General features: G+C 42.4%; 1 protein-coding gene across 1 annotated transcript in view; it reads left to right on the top strand.

Moving 5' to 3' along the window:
* NKD1 (NKD inhibitor of WNT signaling pathway 1) overlaps positions 1-12,534 on the top strand; it is a 107,480-nt gene that overhangs the window by 64,380 nt on the left and 30,566 nt on the right. Inside the window, exon 4 of the mRNA XM_069738479.1 lies at positions 9,301-9,358. Coding sequence (XP_069594580.1) covers positions 9,301-9,358 — 58 coding nt within the window. The remainder of the gene's footprint in view (positions 1-9,300; positions 9,359-12,534) is intronic.

Consider the following 12,534-nt stretch of genomic DNA (forward strand, 5'->3'; position numbering starts at 1 on the left):
GAGACGTGGAAACTCTGTAGACCGCAATTCCTGATCCTCTCCAAACACAACTAGAGGCAGCTGTGGATTGCGCCTAACGCTCCCTATGCAACTCGGCACAGCCTGAGAAACTAACTAGCCTGAAGATAGAAAAATAAGCCTACCTTGCCTCAGAGAAATACCCCCAAAGGAAAAGGCAGCCCCCCACATATAATGACTGTGAGTAAGATGAAAAGACAAACGTAGGGATGAAATAGATTCAGCAAAGTGAGGCCCGATATTCTAGACAGAACGAGGATAGGAAAGATAACTTTGCGGTCTATACAAAACCCTAAAGAAAACCACGCAAAGGGGGCAAAAAGACCCTCCGTACCGAACTAACGGCACGGAGGTACACCCCTTGCGTCCCAGAGCTTCCAGCAAAACAAATAGACAAGCTGGACAGAAAAAATAGCAACAAATAGCAAAGAAGCACTTAGCTATGCAGAGCAGCAGGCCACAGGAATGATCCAGAGAAACACAAGTCCAACACTGGAACATTGACAGGAAGCATGGATCAAAGCATCAGGTGGAGTTAAGTAGAGAAGCAGCTAACGACCTCGCCAGATCACCTGAGGGAGGAAACTCAGAAGCTGCAGTACCACTTTCCTCCACAAACGGAAGCTCCCAGAGAGAATCAGCCGAAGTACCACTTGTGACCACAGGAGTGAACTCTGCCACAGAATTCACAACACAGGACTTACTGTCACCAGAAAATTTCTCTGGTAGCGGGAGGCGAGATAGCGTCGGTACAGGGGCGGCAGTGGACAAGGTAGCTGCAGCCACACTTGCAGCCTGAACAGCGACAGCTGTAACATCCACAGCTGAGGTTGAACGCTCAAGAGCCACCAACCTTCCCTCCAGCTGCTGGATGTACCGCTGTAAACGCTGATCGTCCGTCATTACTAGCCAGACCTTGGCGCTAGTATTATGTTAGGACTGGTGGAACGCACCAAGTATAAGGTGTAATGGTATTAGGTGCGTTCGCCGTCCGAGGTCCACCGTGCAGGTGAAAACCCTGCTGCTAGTAGAGACGGACTATATGGCGGTACTATAAGTATACACGCACGGGTTAACTTCACCCTGCGTGAAGGAAGCGATCCTGTTGCGTCACAGGACCGCGGTACCGCACATAGAGCGCGAGCAAGAAGTCAGCGAACACAACCCCAACTAGGATTGAAGTCCGATTAGACACTTGCTGGCACAACACCGCAACTGGGTGTGTAAGGAAACTATTAAATAGTGTATAGAGGCACGAGAGTGCATGCGGTGCCGCACTGACGGACGCCACTAACCACCCAGGCTTGGGTAAGGAAAGCGCAGAGGAAGCGCACGGCGCCGTACTGGCAGACACAGCAACTAGACGCTGTGATGTGTGTTACGTGCAGATGGCTAGTCGGGCGCTAGATAGCTACCATCATCCGCGAGCAGTCAACAACACTAGGGAGGGATACTTAGGAGCTTTCATCCATCGACATACATCCATCTACACACACACATTATATCAAGACAATACTAGCGCATGGCCGTGCGGCCATGCGAGGCTTAAATAGCTGCAGCATGTTTAGGACCTTCCAAAGAAGGACCAATGGAGTGCTGCAGCACCTGAGCATGTGACCCTGGATCTCCACTGAGAGATCTCGCCCTGAGCATGCTCTGAGTGCAAAGCAGGATTTAGTCCTAGCAGCTACAAGGACCTTAGCTGCAGTATCTGATCATGTGACCCTCGATCTCCACTGAGAGATCTTACTCTGGGCATGCTCAGAATGTAAAAAGCAGGACTTAGCCCCAGAAACGTCTGCTCGCCGCTGCCCAGCACTGTCTTCAATGGGAGAAGCAGGAAACGCAGCAATAACTCTAAGCACAGAGTCAGACTGAGCGAGACGCTGGGATCGACGTCTCTGCTGAGCAAGCTCCACTGCGGCAGGAGAAGAATGGGAGACCGCAGCGGAGATGGCCCGAGATTCCCCCTGTGCAGAGGCAGGAACTCGACCCCTAACAGCCTAACTCGTCTTTTTCTGTACAAAAAAAAATAGTTTTTTGTTTTTTGGCATGTTTCCTGATGCCTATTGCAGTGACTTCGCCACTGTGAGGAGCTTCCAAGCAGAAGCCACCTAAAGAATTGTCTGGTTACTTCTTTTAATCGCTTTGCGCCTTTGGAGTTAAAAAAAAGTTCAAAAAGACTTCACATTGCTGTGCATATGTTCTTTTTGTCATCTTTTAGTGCTTTTTCAGGCGTTTTCTAGGTTGAATCTGCTTGACAAAGGTGTTGCGTGACCATACCTCCAGACTATGTTGACATTGTTTTTTTACAGGATTTATTTCTAGCGGAAACTCGTTCTCAAAAACTGCTTCAAATGCTCTTGGAAAATTATTCCAATCCATTTCCATAGTATAAGTCCACTTTTCTGTTCATACGAGGAGGTTTTTTTCCCTAAAGAAGTTTTGAAAAACTCCTGGCGGAGAAGGAAAGTGCGTGTCACTTCTTTTAAGTGAATCCTGAAGGAAACCTCGCCAAATTAGGCACTGTCCAATTACGGTAAAAAGTCTGCAAATAAAGCTTGTCTAGAACTCTTCAAAGCAGCTTCAGGAACATAAAAACTCCTACAAAACAATCCAAAAAAGTGGAACTGATCTGCTTTGCACTTTTTATTGCCAAGGGTGAAATCCATAGTGAGTCTCCAGGCGCAATTCGTTTTGAGCTGTTCGTTTTCTCTACAATGTGCAGATGACATTTCTTAATCCCCATGCAATGGTACCTTGATTTGGCACAGTTTTGAGATGCATTTTTAGCTGTACGGCGTGTACAAGTGAAAGATGCTAAGGCCACATGCACACGGTGAGTATTTGATTAGTTTTTTACCTCAGTATCAACTGCAACTTTTAAAAAAAGGCACAAAATTTGGGGCAACTTCCCTCCAGTCTGGTATATTTTTGGATATGCTAAAATTTTGGTGCAATTTTTGTGCCTTTTGGAATAATGTTTGGAAACACAGTTCTAGAAAGGAAGAAAGTCCATCTTTGACTTTACAACAAATTCATAAATCAGATGTGCCATTTTAAAAAAAAAAAGACAACTAATACCACAAGACAAAATAGAAAATTAGCTTAAAAAAATACAAATGATGAATGGGGGTGTTAGGGTTGGCGGATTGAGCTAAATGAAATAAATAATAAAGCGCAATCACAACCTGGGGTCCACTGTGCAGAGATGGAAAATTGCTGCTAGTAAGCGATGACCGAACACTCGGCGAGCAATTGCCTGTACACACTTGGTTAACGCCACTCAGTGTGAACAGGATGCTGAGTTCCATACTCTGTTACTCCACAGGAAGGAACAGTAAAGAAACAAAAGAGAAGTTCTGCTACTGAGCTGTGTCGCTTGCACACAGAAATGAAAGAGCTGCTCTGCAACTGAGCTGTGTCACTCACAAACAGAAACGAAAGAGCTGCTCTGCAACTGAGCTGTGTCACTCGCACGCAGAAACGAAACAGAAGCTCTGCAACTGAGCTGTGTCACTCGAACACAGAAACGGAACAGATGCCCTGAGCTTAATACCCTGACTAGGGTTGTGCTTGCTCTGGAACTCTGCTGTGCTAACTTAACAAATGTAGGAACCAGATGATAAGCCAACGGCTAATTGCCCCCACTGACGCTAGACACACAACACATGCAGACAGAGTTGTAGAGACTCACTCACATAGCCATACAAAACATTATACTAGTGCACCAGCATGCACCTCTGAGAGTCTTTTATGCATTAGACTCATGTCCAGATGGACAGGACCTTGCCCGTGGACCAATCCGGAGCTGCCACATCACCAGAGCAGCTGACGTCCATCCACAAATGAGAGGACGCCACCTCACGGACATGCTTAGTAAGGTGATTTCTGGACTTAAACGCCAGAGCTTCAAGCTTCAGCTGCCTATCGCTGATTGCTATAGACTTGGCTGGAATGTCAGCAATAACCAAATGAACACCACGAGCCTGAGCAAGGCGCTGGGACCGATGTCTATGCAGAGCAGCACCCGCAGTGGCTGAGTCCGAATGGGAGACCGCAGAGGCAGACAAGATCTATCCCAAGCAGCAGAAAGATCCCATCGCCTAACAGGGGGCCTTAAAGGCTATTTGCAAGTTATGCAGCTTGTAAACTCTTGGCAAATTGCGGCAATGCTGCATGTGATCCTGTCGAGCCCTGTGACACAATGTTATTACATGTTACCTAATTTATAAAGTGGATTCAAGTTGGAGATTCTATTTACCGTAATTGAATCTGTATAGCAAGCCCGAGATTGCATTAGCATATTTTATACTCACAAAGATCGTAGAATAATCGGCAGGAAGCCTACATGGATTTACCTAGATAATTACATTTGGGTTTCTCTGTGGATTTCACCTATTTCGGTGCAATTTATTTTATTAGATATTTTTTTAGAAAATATTCTCTTTGAAATTGTAAGTACATTTTCGCTTCCACCGGTTGCTGCATCTGCTGAGTTTCGGCATCCCTCCCCCTACACCTCCTTCTAAACCAATTAAGAAATTCTTTTAGAGTCAGGAAGTGTGTTATGAGTTTGGACTTCAAGACTGAGCAGCGGAGCGAGGGGGGAGAGCCGAAAACAGCCGAGTCGCTCCAGTATCAGAAGAGATAAAAAATATAGAGAAAGAATGAAAAGAATGTTAATTCCTGTTAAAATGTATAATGCTGAATGTATGGAGCGAGCAGGGCGGCTGGTGAGAAAGAGGGGCAATTGTGGAGGATTCGTTTTCCTTAACATAAAGGGGTTAAAAGAAGGCGTAACGGATTTTTATATCAACTGCGCATGGTAATAGAAACCAGGTTTATGCTACGCTGCATACGAGGGTAAAAAATCCATATGTCCAGGATTACTTTTTTCTTGTTTGAAAGAACCCATTTAGTGCATATTTCCTGAAATCTTCAGTCTTCGAGGGGAAATTTGCCTGTTTTTGTGTGCCATAGATATGTGGTACTTTTAGAGATTTTATACTATATATCATTTCTGTTCAATATAATTCATTATGAGCGTCCTATCTTGGAATGAATATTATACGGAAGCTCCAATGTGTACATATCAGGCTTAAAATGAAGGTTCAAACCAAACACATTGCTTTGTAGAGGAGATGGACCTAATAAAAATCGTGCTTTTACTGTCCGAATCCATTGCTTTATGTGCCAGAAAATGTTTTCCATCTATCTCTGCTTTCCTCCAATTATTAAAACGAGGGCGGAAAGATGCAAAATTAGCGAGTGGGACAGTTCAGTGAACTACACGGCCACGCAAAGGGTGCACCAAGCGCCTCACTAACATACTTGGATAGGGAGCGATTTCTGACAAACACAACGGATTTGGACGCCCCGACACTACAGGAAAATCATGTCCAAGTCCAAATGTGCTATCTTGTGTGGGGTGCATCACACTCACTTGTAGGCTGCAAACCTTCACCGTCTCCAGGTCTCCATCTTCAGAAACCACCACCTATAGATTAAGGGACACTCAGTTTGTTTCAACAACCAAAAGTTCTAGTTCATCTGATTGCTACACACACTATTGATCACCACACATTCCTTGTTTCCTTAGCACAGCACCCATCAGCATCTCTATCTGTTCCTCCTTGACTATCTCCATGTTCACTGGCTCTCTCAGCCCCTGGGTTTCCCATCCAGTCCCGCAGTCCACCTGGGATCCTTTACCTTCCCTTCCCACGGTTCCACGTTCATCGTCTCCTATACAACAGAAGATTCTGCACTTTCCATAGTACCCATACCGAGCCATGAGCTCCGGACATTGCAGAAATGTCAGCAAGGGTTTCTAGTAGGGCCTCCCACTGCCATGAATGATAGCTGACTGCCCACTGCAACTTGAATTTGACTTTGGTTATGTACTTCCCTATCTGACTAATTATCAGGAAGTGTCTGCTTTTCACTAGCACTTACCCATTCCCAATGTGGGCTAGTCCCAAACATTAAGTGCATCATATCCTATGCCTTAGCTAACTACAGTTACTCTTCTAATAAATGAATGTACTCAGCCTTTTGCCCTTTGTTTCTACCCTATACTATACACTACCATATCACAGTCTATTTACAATATTCACTAAAACCGCAGTATCTGGTTCACATTTCACATAATTTTGTATAAAATGCATGACATTATCTACATGACGCGATTGATGTATTCAGGGTTAACAACATGACAGTGCAGTCAATCACTCTTACATCAGGAGGAGCATGGAACAATGGCCGAGGAGGACACAAATGCAATGGAATATGGTAATTGTGGAAAGAAGGAGATGAGGCACTGGGCAAAAGGCCGCAATGACACTGCCTAACAGAGGACCTTACACCAGGTCAAAAGTGGACAATTTTTGTTCTTACTTTATTCTCACTACTCCCGTCTGTAGTCCATTTTTTGTTGCAATGTTTTTAAATCAACCATACACTTCCAGAGACATGAGGCTTTTCATTTGGTGCTTATTTTATACAGTCTTTATCAAAGCGTGTGAATCGCAGGATTCTCTGGGAGTGAGTCTTTTATGCTACTCTAAATTTTTACCTGTGAGCCACATCACACTACAAAAAAACATAAAAAAAAGCACTACGTAAAAAGGCCCAAGTCTCTACATCCATATAGCAGATAAAAGAATACAAAAACTCAGGGCATCATTTGGAATAACACTTAATGAGCTGTTAAGATCTATGGGCTGGACATATATCTCCCTGAGAATCTGCCTCCATGGCTTATTTTAAAGGGAAGGGGTCGTTACCAGTGTGAGACATGGAGATCAGGAGAGCAGACTGTCAGTCATTACATGTCTCACACTGGTAGCATCCCCTTTCATTTAAAATTAGCTCTGGAGGCAGATTCTCAGGGAGATCTATGTCCCGCCCATAGGTCTCAACAGGTCATTTACATATTAAGAAAAACAATGATTTCTCTGGAATAAAACATCAGATCACACATATTAAGGTATCATTTCATTCAGCTTCCTATGACCTACATACCCATACAAGCTGCTCAGGAGAGTTGATCCCCCTAACAGATCCCTTTAAATATACATTTTGCCCTAAATTGTCTTCTGACTTCAAACGATCACATTGGTGTGGAGGTGGTGAGCAGAAACTCCAACGTAAATCCAAATGTGCAGTTTAATTATTTTACAGATGACGTTTATCTCACTATTCAAGACAGCAACCGCGAGATATTGACTCTCTACGATACATCACGACATTACCTATCTTGAACCCACTCTCACCCATTTCTTTAAAAAAAAATGGCTGCTTTCTTTTGGTAACAGCATGAGTTTTTCATTATATTGCTGCTCAGTTCCATTCGTATTTTTTTGGATGAGTTGCCATACCAGACACAATCCAATGTCAGTTGTGGTGCTGTTTTTGAAAGAAAGAACGCCTGTTTTCCTAGGCATTTTTATTGTCCTTCTGGGAGACAAGTGTGTTTCCTCTTAAGTCTTCAAAGGAAGCCCAAATTCATATCTGAGCTATGTGTTCATGATGTATGGTGAGGTCAGGAAAAATGAAGCTGGCCTACATGAGTCGTTGGCTTTATTATACCTGCAGCACGGAAACATGGATTAAGATCTAGACTGGCTACAAGCTACATGGAGTTTACATTCTTTTTATGCGTTTCATCCAGGTACTTGGCTTTTTACGCCCTGGGTGTAGAATACAATGCGTGTGTTCCGTTAATTTATAGAAATCCAAAGCTATGGTCAATACCATTGCCATTGCGGAATGTTAGTAAATAATATAATTTTAGAAAGCGTCATGCTCATGTTGTACATTAATGAAAACTTTTTGAACAATATGATTCGATTTTTTTCATTTTACCGAAAATCCATGAAATCGGTGGACACGTAGAAATAATGCCGGAGAGCACACACGGAGGATTGTTGTGTCTTTCAGTAGACGGACTCCAGCAGGTGTAGCCGGTCAGTTCAGCCGTAAGATGAGCACTATTCCTGGAAATCTCCTTAGTCACGGGTTACAGTTTTTCCAAACTCTTTATATACTAATAATATCTACATATGTAAGAGAATCTTTTTCCAAATTCATTTTCTAGTCGTTTTAATTTTTTATTATGCTTTTAAATTCATAGATAGGAAAAGCTGATCAACACAAACATTCCTCAACACATGCAATGACCCAGCTGTCGAATTTCGTCAGCCAAGTGTAGGCAATGTTTTTTGACCTGTTGGCATTAAATGGCAATGATCATAGACGGTTTATGACAAAAATGTTACAAATAAAAGATGAAATATGTAAATGGCCTCTTCTTAGGAACATTACATGGCTTATAAGACTCCTTACACGGGCAAGGCCAGACATGTCATTCTCCACAAGGAGAAACGTTACCCCTTGGATCGCATTTTTTATTTCATGGCAAAAATCAATTTATCATATGGAAATATCTAATCAATTAACATAGGTATTAATATTTATGACTTCTCACAAATCCAATAAAATGTAAGAATGATTGCTGCCTGGTAAAGAATCTTACCAAAATGTTAATGAAACATATACTCGGGAATAAGAAATAATTCCGATAAATGTTATATTCGCAGGTGAGTTTCTACTCCATGTTCTCTGTCGCTAAGAAACAACTGGTAGAAACTTAAATGGCAAGTGACAAATCTTAGCAAAACTTCAAGAAGCTTTTAAAAAGTCCACCTGTCTCTCGAACGATGGTCATTAATGATGGCATCCATGAATTTTAAGAAAATTTTATGGAACATGCCTAAGCATAAAACGCCTTAATCTTCTGGAACGCTCTTGCGCCACTTAGGATCTGGCACTGATACACAATGTCTTTGATGAGTTATTCTATCATCACTAAACTATTTAGGAATGGTGTCCATGATTTTATGGATCTAAACTTGGATTTAAGCAAGAAAATGCCATTCATTCTGGTGTTAATGTACAGTATCCAACACTGCGATCCACAGATGTGAACATATGGAAGCATCTAAATCTTAGGATGCATCTTGTAAGATATCTGATTGGATTTTAAATCTATTTTTTAAAATTCTATTTTTCTTAATAATAGTGATGAACAAGGCAATTGTGAACCTTTTAAGATAAAATCTACTACCTATTAAAATTCCACTTTGTCAAAATTATTTGTGTAGGATATGCCAAAGAAATAAGTGTAAGGAGCACCAATGTATTTTTATATTACCGTAATCATCATGTTGCTAATTATATTTATTTCTGTATTTATTCATATTATTTCCTATTTTTCAGGATCCATCTGGCGATATTTATAAGGAGAACATCGGTGAAGAGCATTTTCGTCTAGAAGGTAGAAATTTCTGATTAACGATTAAAAAAGGCAGTATATCAATATTTTATTATATCGAGAACTGAAGCAATGCACACATTGTCTGTGCTGGTAAAATTGGCAAAGGGGGTTTATAAAATTTGTCCATGCATATTTATGGAGCCCCTGTGCCAAACCCAAATGATTAATAAAATGGATTACTTCTTGTGGTTCTAGTGGAAGCCCCTCTCACTTTCAAGCATTATAATTAATATGTGCCTGCTTTAATCTTGGAGCATGGATAATCTAATCTTTTGTGAATACCTTTGTGTTTTACGGTAACTTATTTATGTTTCGCAGCGTTCATAAATGAGGCTCATTTGATGACATTTGAAAATGTTATGAGCTTTTAAAATTTTCTATGCCTTTTTGGACATTTTTTAAAAACGTCCCTTGTTAAAAAAAGGATGGCAAATGTGTGCGCTATTTTTGGTGCAAAATATATGTGTACTATTTGCCATCCAAGATGTAGACCAAGAGAGAAAAGAGTCTAGTGTGTCTAGTTGGTTGAGTCATTCTGATAAATTTAGCACAGTATTCTTGCCGGTCTGGTCTACTTCTATTAAGTCTAAGAACCGGTTCCATTACGGCTTTAATAGCCCTTCTTCCAGACTCCCTCCAAACACATGCACTCTCATCTTCACCATGTGTGCATGTGTTCTCTTTATGAGGAACAGACAGCTTGTCTTTTCTGGGAACAAATGATCGAGTATGCTGAAATTCAACATGTCCAATTCTGTTTCCACCCAAGATGTGCCAGTGTCGAACAACTCAATATCTGTAGGAAGTGGGTATTATTAACAATTTTACCAAAACATGTTAGGAAATATAGTATTGATTTACGGCACCCCTCACAAACCTAGAAAATCAAAATTGGTGGGTTTGGTACTGAATTTCTTTCGATGTATATTAGAACCTTACTATTATTAATATGTAGTGTGAATAAATCTCAGTTTATATTCTATGACATAAAAAAGGCAGTATATCAATATTTCATTATATCGAGAACTGAAGCAATGCCCACATTGACCGTGTGTTAGGTGTCGAGTTCCTGCCTCTGCACAGGGGGAACCTCGAACATCTCGCTGCGGTCTCCCATTCTTCTCTAGCCGCAGTGGAGTCTGCTCAGTGGAGACGTCTGTCCCAACTTCTAGCTCAGGCTGATACTGGACGACTGGTTGCTACTGCCCTTCCAGGCTCTGTCCTTATAGCCAGCAGTGTTCAGCAGCGAGCAGGTCTCTCTGGGACTAAGTCCAGCTTTCCCCTTTCTGAGCATGCCCACGGGACGACCTCCCATTAGAGGTTGGGCGTCACATGCTTAGATACTGCAGCAAATCCCATTGGTCCTCTAGGAAGGCCCTGAAGGTGTTCTTCTTCTGTGGCAGACTCCCATTGGTCCTTCTGGGAAGGTCCTGTACTTGCTGCAGCTATAAAAGGTTCGCATGGCTGCACGGCCATGCGCTAGTATACATTTGAAAATGTGTGTGTTGATGAGTGCAAGTCGTTCTTTAAACATCCCCTCCCTTGTGTATGACTGCTCACGAAAGGTGGATGTCTGCTATCTAGCACCTGGCTAAGCTATCAGCATAAAGCCACACGTAAACAGCGTCTAACTGCTGTGACTGACAGTGCAGCGTCGTGCGCTATTAGAGCGCTTACCTTACCCAAGTCTGGGTGGTTAGTGGCGTCCGCTAGTGTGGCACAGCACGCACTTCTGTGTATATTAGTTACTCTGATACCCCAATTGTGGTGTCGAGCGCAAGAGGTCTACACTAACTCTAATCCTGTGTCCTGGGATAGAGTTCTGTGATTCCTTGCTTGCGCTCTCTGTGCGGTACCACGGCCCTTTGACGTAACGGGGTTCGCTTCGCTTCATACAGGGTGAAGTTAACCCATGTGTGTATCCTCATTGTACCACCATATAGTCCATCATTACTTAGCAGCAGGTTCCATCTCTGCACGGTGGACTCCGAGCTGCGAACGCACCTTATTCTATCTATTTAATTATTTGGTGCGTTCCGCTAGCCCTAACACCGTGCAATTGGCAAAGGGGGTTTATAAAACTTGGCTATCCATATTTATGGAACCCAAATGATTGATCAAATGGATTACTTCTTGTGGTTCTAGTGGAAGCCTCTCTCACTTTTGAGCTTTATAATTAATATGAACCTTCTTTAATCTTGGAGCATGGGTGGCAAGATGTAATCAGCAGTCGGCGCAAACCCGATTTAGATATTTTTTTGCCTTGCAAAGTTTTTTTTGTTCCTGGAGAAGATTTTTTTTGTTTTGTTTTGCATATAATCCTTATTGAAATGCTGACGCGATCCAGTACCAGCCTGTGCTTTGAAAGTTCGCCTTTTCTTTTTTTGCAAAGCCTCACATGCTCTGCAAATGTTATTTTTGCTATCTAAACTATGTGTGATGTAACTTTAATGAAGGAAAACAGAAAGTACAAAGGCTGTTTGTAGACAAAGAATACATCATTGTGCTGCGGCTCGGGGTATATCTAATGCTTCTTTAATTGGCAGAAGTCTGCCTATCTTCAGGAGGATCAGTCATGGCAATTTATTAATGCTCAGCCATTACTCGGGAGGTCATGCTCTTAATCAGATCCTGAGTTTTCATCCTCCAGACCATTCCCCTGATGTATAGGCAGATTGCTGACATTTGATACATCAGATAGGATTTGTCACTCAGGTATACGGCAGCCAGATCCCCAGATAATGGATTAGGGGTGAAACACGCCCCATTAATAAACTATGTTTTCCAGCTGTGACTGATCTTCTAAAGAGCAGTTTAGGAATTTTCATAATGCACAGGGGGTAGTAGTTGTGAAGAAACTAATTTATATTTTTGCAGGGGGTTGCTGGCATGTGTACCCCCTATGTAGTTACATCATTTCTAAAGTTGCCCAAATACCATAGATAGTAGTCGGCTGACAGTTTTCTTAACCCTTCCCATACACATGCAAGCACACGCAAACCACTATTAACCACTGCCTGACAACCTCTCTTCCATAGGTCCTCTCTGCTGCTGTGCTGCCCCGGCCAGCTTGTCCCAGCGCTGTTAGTGATAATTTTGCCACATAATCTGAGAGCAGCATAATGTGGAAACAGATACTTTGATTCAAGCAATGTGTCACTTACAGGGCTGCTTGC

This window comes from Ranitomeya imitator, chromosome 9, assembly GCF_032444005.1.
Source record: "Ranitomeya imitator isolate aRanImi1 chromosome 9, aRanImi1.pri, whole genome shotgun sequence".
Taxonomy (NCBI): domain Eukaryota; kingdom Metazoa; phylum Chordata; class Amphibia; order Anura; family Dendrobatidae; genus Ranitomeya; species Ranitomeya imitator.